Raw genomic sequence first — 19784 nt, 5'->3', positions numbered from 1 at the left:
ACTCTATCAAATAGTAGTAATGAGTGATCAGATAAAGACTGTCATTTTGTGGACAAAATTTTTTTTCCTGATTTAAAGTTTAAAGAATTCTTCTAAATCAACAGATGTCCCTGGTTTCTCAATGAGCAAACTGCTATGAAGTCCTAAATTGTTACTTCCAAACTATGGCACAAGGCATTCCAGACTCAGAGGAGAAACCCCCAAGTCCTCTTGGGCACAGGCCTGAATCCTAGAAGCACCAAACAACTGTTGGAGGTGCTATACCAGTCCCCCTACTGTATATACACGTCTCCTTTAAGTGGGATCACTAATGTCACCTTGTCTGCCTTCATGCCAAGTAACTGCTGACAGAGACTAACAATTAAGAATACTAAGAATTAACAAGGGCCAAGCAGAGATATCTCAGAAACCAAAAAAGAACAAGTATAACTGAACTACAGATCAAAAAGTGGAGCTATAAAATCAAATGGCAAACACAGACAAAAAAAAGAAAAAAAGAAAAAGAAAGAAAGAAAGAAAGAAAGAAAGCTAGCTAGCTAGCTATTAATTCTGTAGGTACTGGGGAATCAAGGTAAATATCAGAGAACCAAGAAGCTATGATTAAGTTTTAAAAATACTGACCCGACATCTACTACATGCAAATTCTTAGCTAAGGCCATGGCATGTAGAGGATAAAGAAGAGAGATGAACACAGAATGGACTCAAAGGACTTTGGGACACCATGACTTCCTATTTATTTTTCCTATTTCTCTGGCCCTATATTCTCAGGCTTGTTTCTCTATGCCCTAAATGTCATTATTTCTTAGGGCTCCAGCTTCACTTGGTCCTCTTCTCAATCTAAATGCTCTACTACTGTTAAACCCACATTTCTTACACTGCCCCATTCCTGAATTCTAGGCCTGTACATCCCCTCCCCACCAAATCCTTGATAGAGCACTGTCCTTGAAGTCCCTCTGGCACTTCCTCTTCCAGTACTTTGGATCTTTGTCAACAGTATCTCTAGCTGCCCAAGCCAGAAATTTGGGTGTCCTTGTAATCTAATCAATCCTATTACTATATCAATCCCCCCATGTATCTAATCTAAAAATCCTCCTGATCTTACGGATTCTTTTTCAACATATTTTAAGTTCCTCCATTTATCTAATCCCTCAGCCCATTTCATGGGCTCTTGAAACAAACACTTCAAAACAAAATAGAAATTCTTTAGAAAGGCATATATGGCCCTTAGAAATCTGACACCTCTTTACCTGCCTGGCATCACCTGCCCTCCTCAGAGGCTACACCCCAAATGCACCTCTTGAACATGCCTGTGACCCCATTTCCGTATCAGTAAGTGGTTTTAACATTAGACTGACTATAACCTATTTGATTACGTTCAAAAATACTAAAAGCAACATTGCTGTAGTATCACCTGCTGATTCTGCATCACTTTTGCTAGCCTGTGAATATCGTAATGCTTTGGTAGAGAAGGGATATAGGTATCTCCTTTTTGAAAATTCTCATCTTCTAGCCACAATATATACACATTGAAGAGCCTGAAGAAAAAAAAAAACAACATAATTACATAAAATCCAAAAGGATGTGCAGACAAATGAAGTTTCTTACATCTCTAGGAAAACTGTCACTACTACATAAAAGTAAAAAGCACAGAATAAAGAAAATGCTTTCAACCACCACACAGTCCCAAGAAGCTCATGGGCCAGCAGCAGATCCCAGAAGGTCACAAATCCTTCAAATATGATGCAATAATCGCTACAATGAGGCTGTGAGGAAAGAGCTAGGTGAACTCTATTATTAAAGTGAGGGTAAATACAACACAAACAAAAAAATCACTGGAGAAGGTGATTTTAACCCAGTCCTGGGATCTGAACTTGGGACTTTTTCCTTCCTGGGCAATCCAGTCACAGTGAGCCTCAGCAGTTGGAAAAGTTTAACATCCAAATAAACACATTTTCTGTCTTTCAGAGAAAACATTTAAAGCCATCTTAAACTTTCACAACAGAAGAAGCTGCCAGCTTTAGGTTCAGGGACGCTCTCCAGCTTCAAGAAATCACAAACACAACTCGAAGCATGTGTGCACCTTGTTCCCATTAAGAAGGTATAAAACAAAGCTTGGCTAAAAAAAGAAGGGAAAAAAAATCTCCATTTTCCAGGAAAAACTTTTTTAAAAATTTGATGATGTTTCCTTTGTTTCTTCAAGGAACACAGTCCATTCAGCTAAGATCCCTGGTATTTCAAGCAGCTGTGTGCAGAGGAGTCTGTGGTACATAAGTTGCTGGGTGGTGCCTGGGGGGTGGCATGGCTTGGCTTTGCTCAGTAACGTGGAAAACCACCTCTTACCTCTGAGACAGCCTGTGTAGGAAGAGAGCAGGGACAGGACTCTGAGGCTCTCAAAACAGAAGGGGCCGGTGCCGAGCTCTCTCCCAGTCTCTGATTCAGTTAGATGGCTAGTTTACCAACATGCCAACAGAAGAGGCATTTAAGAGAGGCAGAAGGGCACATCAAACTTTCTTGGCTGATCTAAATGTTCAAAGATTAAGCCTGCCCACTGTTTAAGCCTAGCTAAAAAATAAGTTTTCCTTCAAGCAAGCAAGATAGGGGAGAAATCATTTCAGAGGCTGAAAGATGACCCAGAGGGCATTCGGGTCAAGCAAGCCTGAAGCCTCAGTGCTGGATCAAAACTCTGGGTTTCCTCACCAAGACATTTTGTATTCAGGGCTAATTGTTAGAAGCCATTTTTATTAAGTCTTATTTAGACTAATACCTAGTTTATAGCAAGTTTAAACGTAAGGTAAAGGAATAGTGTGAAAGGGACCAAATTTACTTCAGAGTTCTTAACCTTTGGGGGGGTGGATACACATTTTGTGCCTGATTTTAGAAGTGGTTTTGGGTGATTATGAGATTGTACCTTACCCCAGGTAAATTCCAAGAGGTGTATGGACTTCCCTTAAAGAATCTTGCCTTGCTCACGAATTTCCTTTAGAGAAGTGTCCTAGCAGTCTTTACTAGATGTTAACCAGCTATCATCGATTGTTTTGGTTTCTGTTATTACATAGAGCAAGAGAAAAGGACATCAGCCCTCTGGTTTCAGACCTTCCATTCAGACTCCAGGCAGCTGACAGCTATATCCAAACTGCCCGTTCCCTTCTCATGAGGAACACAGAAAAGAAGTATTTTAAGATGCAGACCTAGCCCAAATCACTCTCTGTATTCCATCTAACAGGGCAGAGAGAATGACATCTGGCAGTCTGTAGCCCAAAACAATGGCTCCAGCACAGTGCCCGGTGCTGTGAAAGACAGTATATGTGGCTAAAAAACCATAGCCCACCTCACGAGCTCTGTGTGCAGTTCTGGTGAAGTCAGATAGCCAGGGGTGCCAGCCTGGCTGCCAGGCGGCCCTTCACTGCCCTCTGCTGGAACGCGGAGGGCTTTGCTCGCAGCATGGTGGAAGTCAGCCACTGCTGTCAGGCGTCTCTTCATTTCTTTCAACAAACTGATATGAGCAGGGCTTTGAAAAAACCTTCTTCCAATACAACCATCAATGGGTAACCTTAAAAAGTACAAGCAGAGATCACAAGATCAACACAAGGTGCTCTTTCTGGATGGCACTAAACTGCAATCAATTAAGGAGTCAATGGCTATAAATATACCACACTAAATCAATACCTGTTACTTCTACCTCAGCGGTTAGTATGAGGCTCCAACAAGATGGTGTGTTTGAAAGCAGTTTTAAAAAGAATGAAAAGCTACACAAATTTCAGATATTATTACCACTTAGCAGTATAGAATAAAGACAGTTTCTGCTCTAGAAGAACTTGCAATGTGGTAGAAAACAGAAAGCCCAGGGACCAATATCTGTATGTTCTGCAGGACTGAATTAAGGGAGTAGGGTGAGCCAGGAACAGGGCTGGAGCCTGAGAACATGGTTGATAACAGTGGACAGTTCTGGCTGGTCAGGGTCCCTTCATTCCCAGGGGAAATACCAGACACCCCCAACCACAGCCCACCAGCTGCCAGGCACAGCCTGGCCTCTGTCCACACCTGCACTGCCCATCACAAATCCACGTGGCTGACCCCCATGACAGTCACACGAGCAGCCTGCTTGGGGCAGTTTCTCTTCCCTTTGCAGCTCCAGGCACCCTAGACTACAACTTGCCTGGCACCAGGTGCTCTCTTCACCCTGTTGGGTACAGAGAGAGCTGCCACAAGATACTCTAAACTCAAAAACTGTCCAGTTTAATAAATGTAAAACAGGGAAATTCCTAGGCAGAGGCTGAAGAGTGGTTCTAACTCAAAGGCCACAGTGTGAGGACACAGAGCATCAGAGCAGTGCAAAGTGATGAACAGGTTCACAGACACTTACAATACCTGGTACCATACCCGTATTGTGGTCCTGGGCGGTGAAGATACAGAAGGAAGAACTTCTGCCAAATGAGAGGCAGAAGAGGGTGATCAGAAGGTGTGACAAGGGCCTGGTGGGCCCAACGATAAATCAGCAGCCTCTGGAGGGATGGGATGATGGGGAGCTTCAGCTGGGCCTGGGCTTTCTATAAAATAGGAGGGGCTTTGAGCAACCATGACATGGTCACAGTTCCAAACAATCTGCTCTTTCTAAATGATCCAAATGAAACACTGAACATTTTGTTTTCAATTCAGTAAGAAAAAAAATCCTATCACTTTATTTTTCCAACCCACTATCTAACACGTTAACTTCCTTGGTAGCAAGGGGGCAGTCTTTCTGTCAAAACATTTCACAGACCCCCCAGATTGGAATGTGTCCTACACGTTTTATCTCATTGCCATGCCTTCCCAGAAAGGGAGCATAAATGCCACAGTGCAAGGGAGCAGAGTGATAGGAAAACCAAAAGTCAATTTTACTGTCAAACATTATCAATCTCTTGAACATTTAGACTGAAAAGGACTTTCAAGAATGATAAAGTCCTTAACAGGGACTGAAACCCAAGAGACAAGACTCTATTATGAGACCCTAAACTAGGTCTTTCATTCCAGTCTTTTTCCTCACTTTAGTGAGCCTAAAGATCAGCTAGGGAGTTTTTAAAATAAATTCCTGGTCCCACTCTAGACTTAGAAACTTAGAATTTCAAAAGCTGGGGTCCACGAATCTGATTTTTAACAAGCTCTCCAGGGGACTGATGCACATGACACCCACTGGCAATTGTTTTAAAACAAGGGCAATACCATCCAGCCATGCATGAACACAGACTTCAGTCATTTATGTGACCTCTTTATGCTAAATAAAGCTTGGAAAGGAAGTATGCACTTCAATTATACAGTTTTAAGCACTGGTTTGGATATTGTACTTTCCAAACATTTACAACAATAGAAAATGCAGAAGTTCCCAAGATTTTAGATGAATCCATCAGTAAACCCACTCAATGCAGAACTGCTATGTGCACCTTCAGAGCTTGGTCAGGGGTAAAAGCAGAGTTTATAACCAGTTCCCCTTCTACAACTCTTCGGAGCTGGGAGTCTTCTTCAAAGATGGACTCCATGTTCAGTACTGTCCAGGCGAACCAGACCTACAAGGATGGCAGGTAAGAGTGAGAGGAATGAGTAGCTCACTCAGCTGAAATACATCCCGGTAGTCTACAAATTCGCATCTCTTTGACCAGATATCTCAATCAACAACTATTTATAGCTTCCACAATTAACAGAGTTCTTACACCTATCACTGTTCCTGTCACAGATATAAATTTAGATAAAACAAATCATTGAAAAATGCTTAATTCCTTCAGAAATGCCACTTCAGTACAAGAAGATACTCGTTCACACAATTATTTATTGGGCAGGTTCCATATGCACGAGAGTCAGGAAAGAGGGTCAGATATAAGTTCTGGCCTCAAGAAGTTTTCTAACTCTTCAAGGAGATGAGACTAATATAGAAGTAACTACAATGTGAAGTGAGAGGAGTCAGGAGTCAAGTGCAACATGAAGCTGGTGGAAGGAGGGCAGGGCCACAGAGGTGGGAAGACAGAAATGGCTCTGCATGGAGAATGGGGGCGAAGGCATGCCTGGCAGGAGGAGTTTCAGCTGGATCATGAAAGGAGAAAGGAAGAGCAGGAGGCAAGACTGATGGGAGGGTGAAGGATGTCCCTACTGGTGTAAGTGACAAATCGGGGACATAATGTGACGCACAAGTCGGACAGGAGGTTAACAATGAAGAAGTGGCTGCTGCTAATGGTGATCAGAGCAGCCAACACTGAATACGTGCCTCGTAGCTGGACTAGCATGGGTCTGGGTATGTTACAGGCAGGTGTGATCATTATTACACAGAGGAGGAAACTGAGGATATAGAGGTGAGCAAGCTGTCCAAGGCTCAGGGCTAACAGAGCAGATTGAACCAGTGGTCTGGCTCCAGCATCTGCTCTTAACTACGCTGCTGGGCAGGCCCTGCAGTCAGCCAAACCAGGCCTGACCATGAGCTGTTGGATCCTGAGCCAGCCATTTGGTCCCACAAAACCTCAGTTAACTTCTCTGTGAAACAGCAACAGCACCTTCTCTACAGAGGGCCACGGGGAGGATTAGATAGTAGGTGCTACATGAACGCTACTTAAAGCCAGCAGCACTATATCAGCAAAGATGGTAACACCATTAAAAGTTCCCAAAGATGACCAATCTTTGGCTGCAGGGGCTTTCCTACCTGAGTGGGTGTGGCCAAGCCCTCCACGAAGGAAGGAGTGATGTTGCCAGCCACAATCCAGCTCACCAAAGAAGAGAGCAGACTCCGGTCACAGTGGTAACCCAAAGCATTCTACACAGGGGACACGGTGTGCAGCAGAGAGAAGAGGCTTTAAAAAAACCTTATCAAGAATATCAGCAATTATCTTCCCACGATGGTAGGTTCTGGTAAGACATGGATTTCACTAGTCCCCCCCAGCAATGATAGTCACAGGCAGCATGTTACAGCCAAATGCAGTGAGCAAGGATCCTCCTCGGGGATCCTTCCCTTTGGCTTCCCTGGAGTCTACACTGGCAGGACTATGGTTCCTAAGATTAGGCCCCATCAAGACCAATCTTGTCAATGATTGAAAGACAAATTCTCTAACAGATTTACCTTATGTTGCTGGTAGAGCAACTTCTGCACACAGTCTTCCTGCATCAGCTGAAAAGCTGTTTTACACAAGTGGTCCATAAGGAAGAGGATGGGTTGTTCTCGGTACCAAAGATGCTGGCTTATTAGAGCCTGAACCCAGAACTCTAACACAGCAACGGGACCCACTTCGTTGGGCTGAGTGCTTATGGATATGTGAGCCTATGGAGAAAGGGCTCCAGTGATGTGGAGGTAAGAGTTAGTCTCCCATTCTTAAAACACCAGCAAAACAACTACAAGCACTACAAGCACACATCTGCTGACGTTTTTGGCCAAAAGCACTGCGGTGAGTGCTCTGAAATGACCAACACTCAGATGTGCTACCACCAGCATGCTTGACTGGGAAGGTGAGCAAGGGTGAATTTAGGGGCTTCCTCAGGGTCTGACCTGGATCATGCTGTTGAGAAGCTTCACGTTGTCCCCATGGGTGGCTCCTGTCAGGTGCTGCGCCACCTTGTGGGTGACCTGCTGTGTGACCCCCTGAGGGACACCACTGTCCAAGTGTAGGAACAAGAGGAGGTGTGACAGAAACCTGCCAAGGACACAGGACAATCAATACCCGACCTTCTAATCAGAAGTCAGTAAAATATTCAGGGGCTGATGACTTATGAGGAAACAGAAAACAAAGCTCTATTCAGGGATTTCAATAAATCTTCAAGAAGTCAGAAAAATGAAGTTTTCAAATTTAAGGTGGGTTAAAAGGAATCTTCTCTACAGCTATATCCAAGACACACCAACACATACACAAGTCAAAGAGTGACAGCCCAAGTGCCCCTTTATCTCTCCTCACTCCCCCCAAAGCAGATGGCTAGAAAACCATCCCATAATCCTATATTGGGTGTTGACTTGTGTGAACAAGGTAGTATAAGGGGCCCTGTGGGACGCGGGGGTAGGGTCCCACCACAGTCAGTCAGGACGTGCCCTCAGCTCCCTGGGTGTACCGGCTTCCTCCTCCCATCTCCCTCCTCCTCTGGGTTTTCAGCCTGAAGCACTCCCCCACACCTAACTGGGCAATGTCCTCCTCATTCTCCACATCTCACCTATAATGCCCTTTGCCCAGAGGACACCTCCTGACCCTTCCCTGCCAAATAAAATACACCCAACACATTAAATGTCTCCCAATCCTGCACTCAAACGCCCCCTTGCCCAGCCACCCACTGCCTCCTACCCCACCCCCCTCCAAGTTGTGACAACCAAAATCATCTCCAGACATGACCAAATGTCCTCTGAGGGTCAAAATCACCCCTGGCTAAAACTACTAAAACTACCACTTTAGAATCATGAGCCTTTGTCCCCAGTTGTATGAACCAACACATCCCCTTCTTGGTGAAATCAGTGTGCACCGGATTTTTACCATGTGCAATTAAGAATCTTGATTCATAACCCATCCTTAATTCCCTCCCTCCCCAAGCAGCTACTTCATTTACCATAAATCACATATACTTTTACCCATAATGCAAATGCAACCTATACACCACAGCCTTTCCAATAATACTTTGCTTCTTAACTTTGAAACTACCTCAAAAGTCTTTTCTCAACATTATGAATGTCTCATGAGATAAGCACCTTCTTATGTATCTTATCTGTTTGTAATACTGCAGACAATGAAAAGCAATGTGTTTTTCTACCGTTACAATGGCAAAGCCATTTACTGCTCAATGTCAGAAGCACTATTCCCAGGTTTCATGGAAACAACTGCTCCTTCAAATACTAATAAGCTATAAGGAATCTAAAATTAAATGAAAAAGGGAAGTACCTTTCATGAAAATAAAACTGGAATCATAATGAGTCACTGTTCATCAACCTGCATCCTAACTAGGGAAGAAGTTTTCTGCCTCACAAAAAACACACTACTGAATTACATGATTCCCTATTTTACTTGCAAATACAGTCGTCTGTACTCCCTGGGCTGTACTCTACTTACTGCTCGTTCTTCAGAAGGTAATACTGGCAAGGGTAGAACAAAGGCAGGATCTTATCCAGGACATGAACCACTGTTCTCAAATGCCTCGATTGGACCAGAATTCCCAACAGTGAGATGCCTTCGGCACAGAACTTCTCAATGCTAAAAAAAGAGACAAAGGCAATGAGCACTCAAGGTTGCCAGTTCAGGAAATGATGTTATTCTAATGAGCCATCAGCCTACTTGCCACCCAAATGATCTCAGGTCTCCAACACATTTTTGCAGAGCCAAACTTCACACAGAAACACCAGCATCAGACCTCTGGAAATACAAAGAAGCTTAAACCGTTCAACTAAATTTTAATTTTATAGATGAGAAAAGTGAGGTATCATGCCCAATTCACAGAATTTCCTAGTGTAGGGCCAAAATGAGAACCCAGGTTTGCAAATTTCCAGTCCAGAGCACTCGCCACGACCCTATTTTGCTTCTCAAATGGTGCTTCTTCTAAGAATCATGGGGCTCTCACTGTCTGCATATTTCCACAAGGGATTAGAGGGAAGGGAAGATTCAAAAGTGAGTTCACTCTGTTAGTATAAACTGGCAAAATTCTTCTGAAACCAATTTGCATAAAAATTTCTTTGGCTCACCTCAGAAAATCTATCTTTAAGAAATAACCTCAAGTGTGGGGAAAATTTGTCAGATGATCCATGATGCACTTTTCAAAATTATTTAAAATCACAGATTCAGAGGCAGAAATGATTTGTGTAAATTTTGGAAAAATCCATTCAATGCGAGTATTATTACAACATTTAAAAATGATGCATACAAGGGGCACCTGTGTGGCTCAGTCAGTTAGGCGTCCAACTCTTAGTTTTGGCTCAGGTTGTGATCTCACAGTTGAGAGATCAAGTCCCCCATGGGGCACCATGCTCAGTTCAGAGTCTGCTTGAGATTCTTTTTTCTTCCCTCTCCCTCCTCCCTCTGCCCCTCCTCCCACTCGTGTTCTCTGTCTAAAAAATAAAATAAATAAAATCTTTAAAAATAATGCATATAATGTCCAAGCGCAACATGGAAAAATTCTACTATACTCATGTTGGAGGAAAAAAAAGGTTATACTTCTGATTACAAAAGAAGAATTATAAAAAAAAAAGGAATTATAAAAAGGGGAAAAAACAGGGACAATGTCACACCAAAATGTTCACTGTGCTAGAGAGGTTGAAGTAAGTGGCTCTTTCTCTCATCTTCTTACCTTATAGTTTGATTATACTAGTTTGATTCTAGGGTAAAATGTCATTTCAAAACATAAAAGTATTAGTGCAAAGATTATGCCACCAGGAAATGTTTATAATATTAGAATGAAAAACAACGGATATACAAAATTATACATACATTATAACTTCCATAAAAGATCAAAGGAAAAAATAATGGGTAAAAATAAACAGAAAAAAAACCATAGTGTTTCAATAGGGTAAAAAAGATTCTGGGTGATTTCTTTGACTATTGTTTTCTGTATTGTGTGATGTTCTATTCATGTACAACTTCTATCCCTGCATAATCTGCTCCCAACCCCAAGCACATTTATAAGATTGTTTTAGGTTAGTTCTAATACAAATATATATATCCTTGATGACAATGGGTGGATGGAGGTCAGCCCCAAAGGGAAACACTTTATTCTCATCTTTACTCCCATTCAGGATTCAGTAATCAGCACCAAACAAATATTTATGTTTGGGGAAGACCCACAGTAGCTTCAGTGAATAAAGAGTACAATCCCAGAACGAATACAGGAAATGAGAGAAATCACAGAACGATTAAGTTCAGAACACTACCCTCAGAATCCACAGACCAGCCATGTGCTGAATATGTTAAAAGTATTATCACTCGCTTAAGGCTCATCAAGTAAGTCCAGGACTATCATTACCCCCATACTAGAGATGAGAAACATGTGCAGGTACAGGAAACTGAATGACACTAGGGCTACTGGGAAAAATGCGAAGTGCCTTCTAAAGTCCCTATATAACATCTCTTCTCGCCCCAGTGGATCAATTCTACTCTTTTTTTCCTGACTTTCAAATTTGTCCATTGCATTTTGGCCCTACTCACCTACCTGGTCACCTCTATTCACCAACATGAAGCATGGGCTTGGGTCAGGAGTGTTTCCTCATCACTCCCCACCTCTCCCCACTCCCCACTCAGAGACCCGATTCTCCTTCCCACATTCATGCAATCAAATACCACTGGTTCAAGTTTTGGAGATATACAGATAGTGCCCTTGCCTTCAAGGAGCATGCAGTGCACGAGTATTACACTACAACACAGTAAGGGTGTTGCTCGGCGTGTATGAGTGCTGTGGCGTGGGGTTGTGGGGGGCAGGGGGTGGATGGTCTGTAGCTGAATCCCCAACACTGTGGGCAGTCACCTGGAGAGGGTGAGCATTACCACTCTACCCCCTAGCCTCAGACGCCTTCTCTACTTAGGACTCCTCTTCAAAGCTTAGCAACTCTATGTAGATATTCTGCTACTGATCTCTCCTTCCTTCAAATTCCTTCTGCCCATACTTTTGAATGCTTCTCAATCCAGGCTGTACCATAGAATAATCTGCAGAACTGGCCCCCAGACCAATTCGATCAGGATTCTCACCCTCTTCACTGCACAGGCAGTTTGAGAAGCACTCTGAATATGACTCTAAAGAGTCAGTTGGGGTGGAGAAGCACTGCTTTACCAATCTCATCTGGCCCACAATGACATCTTTAGTGCTGCCAATTGTTTGTTGTCCATCATCTCCACTACCCTGTCAACAACGTAAAGGTAGCTAACCAATAATATCGTATCGCCCCATTTCATGGCACAAGGCCAAAGACAAACAGCTGATGGGACACCTGGCATCCCCCTGAAAATATACACAACGTGGAACAAGATGATGAAATCAGGATGCTAAAAAGGTATTACAGGGAGTCTAAAATGCAAGAACCAGAAAGCATGTAGGTGAAAGAGATTTTAGAAAAAATTAGTATTTCATAGGAAAATGATCTTTTCAAAAAAAAAAAAAAAAAAAAACAAAGATTTTTAATCAACTAAGAACTCGTTCATTTACTTCCTGCACCAGCTGCTGATTGCACCAGCTATAGCCTTCAGCACTAGGGATAAAATGGTAACACAAGACCAACATGGTTCCTGGGGTTAGGACCTCACAGATGATCCCTGAGAAGACTGAACAGACAACTATAACAGTGTGGTAAATGCTCCAGTGGAAGAGACAGAGACAGCTCTGGGCTCACGCCAGAGAGCCATGTGACCTGATCAGGCATTTCTTTCCCCTGGACAGGTTTAACTCTTTAGGGGAAAAGCCTGAGTCTGCCATCACTTTAAACAAAATTCAGTACAGATGACCAATTATTTTTATGTGATCTCTGTTCCAAGGAAAGAAAGTAACTACTGCTGACATAAACATTCCACTCTGAGGGACAGATATACTCTGTCCTTGTCTATAATGTATAAGGTGATTTTTTGGAACATATCTGTCTTATATGAATTTGGGCAGCCATTTCCCCTGGAGAAGCCATTAATAAGGCTTATGATTTGGTCCTGATCACCTTTAGATAGGTTTGATGGAGGCCTCAGACCTTGGGATGTGAAAAATGAGAACTAGAATCACTGACGATGAGATTCAACAACCCTAGGGGCTCAGCCCACACTGTACCTGTGGCCCATGGCTGTCATAGCTAAGGCCAGATAACAGCCGATGGGCATGCCTGCCTTAACAGCCTTCAGGAGAGGATGAAACGTGGGGGACTCCGTCATGTCAGGCACAGTGCTGGAGAAGGGCACAGCTGGACAATTCTGCTGTATTCCATAATCATTTTTGTGCAGTTTTAACCTCAAGATCAAGTTCCAGGCCCACTGGTTAAATGAGGTCTCAGGTGTCTCTCCATATCGAACAATACTGGCCAAATATGAAACCTAAAACAATTATTTATTGTAAACCACATTAGTCACACACAAATTAAGTCAGTAAGCTCACCCGCCCATTTCCTTCTGTGATCGACAACATCTTCAAAAGAGAGGTCATTCTACTTGCCAGGAGTCAGTGTTTGCAGCACTCAATGCAATTTCTCACAACTGACCACTTCTGCTCAATTGCTAGTCACTTTGTGAACCTGATCTGAGTCAGTGCACGCAAAGGAGTAATAACACAAAAGTTGGTACACAACAAATGATGTGGTGATAAATATGCTTTAACAACCAGCCCGGAGTGTGGGAGGTGATTTACACGGTTTGTCACTTATGGTGGTCAGTTTTCAAGCTACCAATAGGTTAATAATCTGGTTTGCAAGTTCCTAGAAATTTAACAGTCTGTTCTCTTGAGCCAATACATACCAGCTCCAGCTCCAGCTCATATCAAAGTCCACAATATTAAAATGGTCATATATAGGCTACTTCTCAAAGAAACATTCTTATCCAACCACAGAATTCAATTTCAGTATCTTAAGTGACCAGAATGTCCATAGGTAACCTAAGAGTAAATACTGTACCTTTATCCACCCAGGCCACTTACAATAAAGATGTTAATATACAAGAGAAGTAAATACCTGCTTCATACTTTCAGAAAGAAGTCCAGCATATGGCTTCTGTGCAAGGTATTTCTGGTATGCTTCAAGAATCATTAAAGCCACTTCAGCATGGACTGCTTGATCCAGATGAAGGGTACCCTTGTAAAGAAAAAAATAATCACAAACGTGCCATCTTGATTTTTTTTTTTAACATACCCTTGAACAAGAAGACTAGGAAGGGTAGTAAAAAAGGACAGACCTTGGATGTAGAACCTAAGCTTTCGAAAAATTACATCCACGAACAATAGGAAAAAAACACTGAAATCTTAAAGAATCATTACATTGCACTTAAATAGGTTTGAACTCAAGTCATCTTGGCTCAGGTCATGATCTCAGGATTTCTGCCTGAGACACACACTCTCTCTCTCTCCCCCTCTCACCCTCCATCTCTCACACACATGCAAGTACACGCTCTCTCCTCTAACTAAATAAAATATTTCTTTTTAAAAAAAGATACTCAACACAGATAAAATATTCCTTCAGGAGCCTGAAGTTGCCTATTGAATTTCCCATCCAATCTTCCTTTGCAACCTGAAGAAATACATTTTTTTAAAATAGATAGATGGGGGGCAGCCCTGGTGGCTCAGTGGTTTAGCGCCGCCTTCAGCCCCGGGCCTGATCCTGGAGACCTGGGATCGAGTCCCACATCGGGCTCCCTGCGTGGAGCCTGCTTCTCCTTCTGCCTGTGTATGTTCCTCTCTCTTTCTCTATGTCTCTCATGAATAAATAAATAAAATCTTAAAAAAAAAAAAAAGATAGATGGGTGGATTGATTGATTGACTGACTGACTTATCTGAGAGCATGAGCAGCGGGGAGAGGGAGAAGCAAGCTCCGCATTGGACAGAGAACTTGACATGGGGCTCTGGGGCTTGATCCCAGGACCCTGGAATCATGACCTGAGCCAAAGGCAGACACTTCACCCACTGAGCCACCAGGAGCCCCAAGAAATACATTTCTTAATCCTTTAACAGAAAGTGATTTTCCTAACTAACGAAGGTTCATAGAGACTCTTGTAGGGAGGTCTTCACACAGCCTGCTGGGACAGAGAGGACTGAGAGGTTCTATTCATAAGTCAGAAAACACAAAGATGAAAAACAGCCCACTATAGCTCTCACCCACCAGCACTGGATTGGGAGAAGCCCCAGATGGACCCAGGGGCAGGCCCAGGTGGTCAGGGACACTTTGGGAGAAAAGCTCCCTGGCTCGTTTTCTCATCTGTACAAACAGGGGTCAAGTTCATGCAAACCACATAAGATGGTTATGAGGACTAAATGATTTGTTCAGAACACAATCTGGCAGAGAGAGAGGGCTGAGTTCTCTCCAATTTTCCCTTTATAATATTGAAACATTTTTTAAGATTTTATTTATTTATTCATAGACAGAGAGAGAGGCAGAGAGAGAAGCAGGCATCATACAGAGAGCCCAATGTGGGACTCGATCCAGGGTCTCCAGGATCACGCCCTGGGCTGCAGGCAGCGCTAAACCGTTGCGCCACCAGGGCTGCCCAATATTGAAACATTTTGATCTAAGAGCTAATTAATAAGGCCTAGGGTAAAGGGGAAGGTAAGTTTAGCAGTCAAAATCATTGACATGCTATCTTTGGAGATACATGATAGATAGCAAACTCTTAATAATAATAAGCTATTACTAATAAGACTATTAATAAACTATTATGAACAAAAACTACCACTGCTGAGTACTTACTGTGCACCAAGAACTGTCCTAAATGTTCTGCATGTCCTAACTTGCTGAACCCTTGCAAAACCCTACAAGGTAAGCATGTGAGTATCACACTGAGGGATGACCAACTAAGGCCCTGAGAGTTCAGGATGCATTTGGGATCATATAGCCAGAAGACGGCAGAGCTGGGAACAGAACCTGGGTATTCAGGCTAGCTTATAGCTCAGGCTCCTAACCAACGCATGATGTTTTAGGAGACAAATCTGGCAATGACATCTAAGAGAAAATGCAGGAGGAAAAGGGACCAGAGATAGGAGAGGCAAGTAAAAGGGACTTCAGTAAATAGCTAGAGATAACACAACAGATGCCAGCAGTCTATGGGAAAACAAGAATTTTCACTGTGGAACAATTTATCTTCTTTTAAAGGATGGTCCCTCTGCAAAACAGAATTAAAGAAAAGACCCTAAACTCTGACACAGCTAACAGAATTTGCAGACCTTGCAAATGATACTTAGAAATGTTTATGTTCTGAGAAAACATTTCTTTAAAACTGATGCGTGTAGAACCCTCCAGTCTGTAGAGAATGGTTTTAACACATACCTGGTCACCAAATCCCCAATTTAGTCCTTCTAGAATAACGCAGGCCAATTTATTCTTCACCATTGTCAGGTTATAATTCAGTAACCAATCCCGAATGACGGCTATCTCAGGGGCAGATGGTCGCCAGAGATACAAAGGCAGTTCTTTAAACAAGTATAAAGAAACCTTATTTAAAAGAAAATGAGGACAATTAAGATCGAAACTTAAGAACAATCCTCTATTACTACAGTATTATATTATTAAACTGCTTGTAAAAAATATTTCCAAGAGGAAGTGGGGTTTTGTTTGATTGTTAGACAAATGAAATGGACATCATGGACAACCAAATGAAATAAATACTGTTAGACTACTGAAATGGACATCACAGCCAGCCAAATAAAATAACTAATGATACACCAAAAGCACATTTTGCTACCCTTTGTAAAGGTCAATAACCTCTTGTTATATACAAATTGATATACCTCCATTTAAGAAAACCACCATACCAAGACCCAAATTTAAAGCCAGGATAAATGAGGAGACAGTCATTCATTTTATGGAGAGACTTAGCACTTTAAATAGTTACTTAAACAAACAAAAAACAGAAATAGACTCAAATACAGAGAACAAACTGGTAGTTGCCAGAGGGGAGAGGCATAAGGGAATGGGTGAAAAAGGTACAGGCTTCCAGTTATAAAATAAATAAGTCACAGGGATGAGAAGTATTAGCACAGGGATAACGGTCAATGATATTGTAATAACTCTGTAGAGTGACGGATGGTGACTACACTTATCCTGGTGATTATTTCATAATGTATGCAATTGTTGAATCACTATGTTGTACACCTGAAACGAATATAATATCGCATGTCAACTATTAAAAAAAAACTATTATTTCTTCTATGGCATTTAAAAAGATATTTCTGTTAGCCTCCGAGCAATCTGGGGAAGAGGGACAAGGAGTGGATGGAGGTAAAGATGAAACAAGATCAAACAAGAGTTGGTAACTGCTGAAACTGGATGATGGGCACACAGGGATCATTTACCTTATTCTTTTATATAGATTTGAAAGATTCTATAATAAAAAGTTTTTTCAATCATGTTTACAAAAAGTCTATAGCATCACTTTCTGAATATCATATCCATGTGTACAAATTAAGATAAATCTGGGTTCACTCAATAGTTTGCTTTAAGGGAGACTGATCAGAAGAGCAATTTATTTTATAATGTCTAAGACAGTGCTATCCAGTGGAAATATAATACAAGCCACATATGTAATATTAATTTTTCTAATACCCACATTTTTTAAAAAGTTAAATGAAACACATAAAATTGATTTTAGTAACATATTTTATTTAATCCAATACATCAACATGTAATTGTTACACAGACCTATTGAGACATGTTACATACTTTTTGTTCATAGAAGTCTTGGAACCCAGTGAGTAGTTTATACTTACAGTACATCTCAATTTGGACTAGCCATCTTTCAAGGACTCAATAGTTATATGTACTTAGCGGCTACTATATTGGACAACACAGATCCAGAACATACATTCTGGTATCTTTCAGGTTCCTGCACTGCTCCCAGTGAGAAGCAAAACAAAATGAGAAAGAACAGTAAAAAGGATAAATTTTAAAGAAACTTTTCCTTTCCTCTGTGTGTGTGCACTCACATACTTAAATTTTCATGAGAACTTATTAATAAAGGTCTTAAATATTCTGAATAAAATGGTAAAATAGAAATTTTGAAGATGGAAAAATCCTACTATACCCTGTGAAAATATGAAAGAAAGGGTAAAATAATGGTTCTAGAACAATGAGTAAAGCAATGAGATCTATCCAGAAAAACACTTATCCTAGCTAGATAAAATAATGGGATAGCATGGATCTGTCCACCAAGAATCAAAGTGTGGCTATCACAAAAGACCCTAGGGACATTAAAAGGTTAACAAGGAAATATTACCAAAAACTCTATGTCAACAGATTCAACTAGTTAGATGAAATGGGGAAATACCTTTAAAAATATAACTTAGCAAAACTAAGGAAAAATAAAAATCTGAACAGTACTGTATTTGTTTAAAAAATGCAAATTGTTATCAAAAGGGCCTATGAAGAAAACTCTAGGGCCAGATGATTTCACTGGTAAACTCCGTCAAACACTCAAGTTAGAATTAATAGCAATCTTACAAAACTCTTAAAAAATAGAAGAAGAGGGAATTCTTCCCAACTCACATGATGAGGCTGACATAACCCTAAAATCAAAATCTAACAAAGACATAACAATTATAACAATTATAAATCAATACCCCTCATAAATATACATGTATACCCAACAAAAAATAATATCAAATTGAATCTATCAACATATATCAAGAATATTACACCATGATCAAGTGGCTTTTATTCCAGGGAATAATAATGGTTCAACATTTGAAAACTAGAAGATTATAGAGCCCACAGATCATTCCCAGGCTCTGGGGCTATGTCTGATTCCTGATTATCCCAGGGTGACAACAAAAATATTCAAAGCTATCCTATTCATCTAAAGGCCTAGAGCAAAAAAAAAAAAAAAAAAAAAAAAAGGCCTAGAGCATTTGAACAAGTTCCTCCAAAGATGTCAGCAAGTTCACAGAACACAGTTTTAAAGAGAATGGAAGCACCTTTTAGAAGATGTGCTCTAAAACCTTGTGGTCCCAAGTTTTACAATGAAGTATCTCTGGGCAGTTTACTACTCGACCAAAGTTAAAATATAAGTGTAGCCAAAGCCAGAAAAACACTTAGGAGAAAATGATGATGAGCTCAGTCAAATGGAAAGAATCCTGTGACCCCTACATATATTTCTTCGGGACTCATTCTATTGGATAATTGCTCAAAACTGAGCAACCAAAACCATGCTTCTGTATATTGCATATAAAAGGTTTTTCAATCTCAATATAATCATATTACAGTGGGATACAATGCTTTTCTTAAAAAGGACTACTGCCACTATGGAAAACAGTATGCTGATGCCTCAAAAAATGAAAAATAGAATTATCCTATTTCCAGTAATTCTACTTCTGGGTATATACCCAAAAGAATAGAAAGCATGGTCTCAGAGAGCTGTATACTTATGTTCAGAGCTGCATTACTCACAGTAGCCAAAAGGTAGAAGCAATCTGAGTGCCCATCAACAGATGACCAGATAAAACAAAATATTATTCTAGCTTAAAAAGGAAATTCTGACACATGCTATGACATGCATAAACATGACAAGAATATGTTAAACGAAATAAGCTAATCACAGAAGGATAAATATTGTATAGTTTCACTTATATGAGGTACCTAGAATAGTCAAACTCACAGAGAGAGAAAGCAGAATGTTGGTTGCCAGGGCTGGACGGTGGAGGATGGAGGGAATGGGGACTTACTGTTTCAATGGTACCGAGTTTCAGTTTTGCAAGATAAAAAGAGTTGAGGGATGCCAGGGTGGCTCAGTTGGTTAAGCTTCTGCCTTTGGCTCAGGTCATGATCCTGGGGTCCTGGGATCAAGCCCCATGTTAGGCTCCCTGCTCAGTGGGGAACCTGCTTTGCCCTTTTCCTCCTGCTTGTGCTCTCTCTCTCTTGCTATCCCTCTCTCAAATAAATAAATATTAAAAAAAAAAGATGCCACAAAAAAAAAAAAAAGATGAAAAGAGTTGTGTTGATGGATGATGGTGATGGTGATGGTGATGGTAAGCAGCAAAACAGTGTGAATGTATTCATGTCACTGAACTTAAAAAGGGTTAAAATGGCATTTTTATGTTGTGCATAATTTGCCACAATTCAATTTCTTAACATAAAATAAAGTACCATGTACTCCTCCAAGAAAAGCATATCATTTATTCTTCATTTCGAAAAATCTATGTTTCATTAACGAATC

At 41.2% G+C, this 19784-nt stretch overlaps 1 protein-coding gene across 1 annotated transcript in view; it reads right to left on the bottom strand.

Moving 5' to 3' along the window:
• Positions 1-19784, bottom strand: part of EPG5 (ectopic P-granules autophagy protein 5 homolog) — a 101045-nt gene that overhangs the window by 47140 nt on the left and 34121 nt on the right. The window contains exons 14-24 of the mRNA XM_038543374.1: positions 15905-16069; positions 13604-13723; positions 12715-12974; positions 9036-9176; positions 7499-7643; positions 7076-7273; positions 6662-6772; positions 5418-5540; positions 4381-4547; positions 3329-3550; positions 1412-1535 (exon numbers count right to left, since the gene is read on the bottom strand). Coding sequence (XP_038399302.1) covers positions 1412-1535; positions 3329-3550; positions 4381-4547; positions 5418-5540; positions 6662-6772; positions 7076-7273; positions 7499-7643; positions 9036-9176; positions 12715-12974; positions 13604-13723; positions 15905-16069 — 1776 coding nt within the window. The remainder of the gene's footprint in view (positions 1-1411; positions 1536-3328; positions 3551-4380; positions 4548-5417; positions 5541-6661; positions 6773-7075; positions 7274-7498; positions 7644-9035; positions 9177-12714; positions 12975-13603; positions 13724-15904; positions 16070-19784) is intronic.

The sequence above is a fragment of the Canis lupus genome, chromosome 7 (genome assembly GCF_011100685.1).
Source record: "Canis lupus familiaris isolate Mischka breed German Shepherd chromosome 7, alternate assembly UU_Cfam_GSD_1.0, whole genome shotgun sequence".
NCBI classification, from domain to species: Eukaryota; Metazoa; Chordata; class Mammalia; order Carnivora; family Canidae; genus Canis; species Canis lupus.
This window is presented reverse-complemented; position numbering and strand designations above follow the sequence as displayed.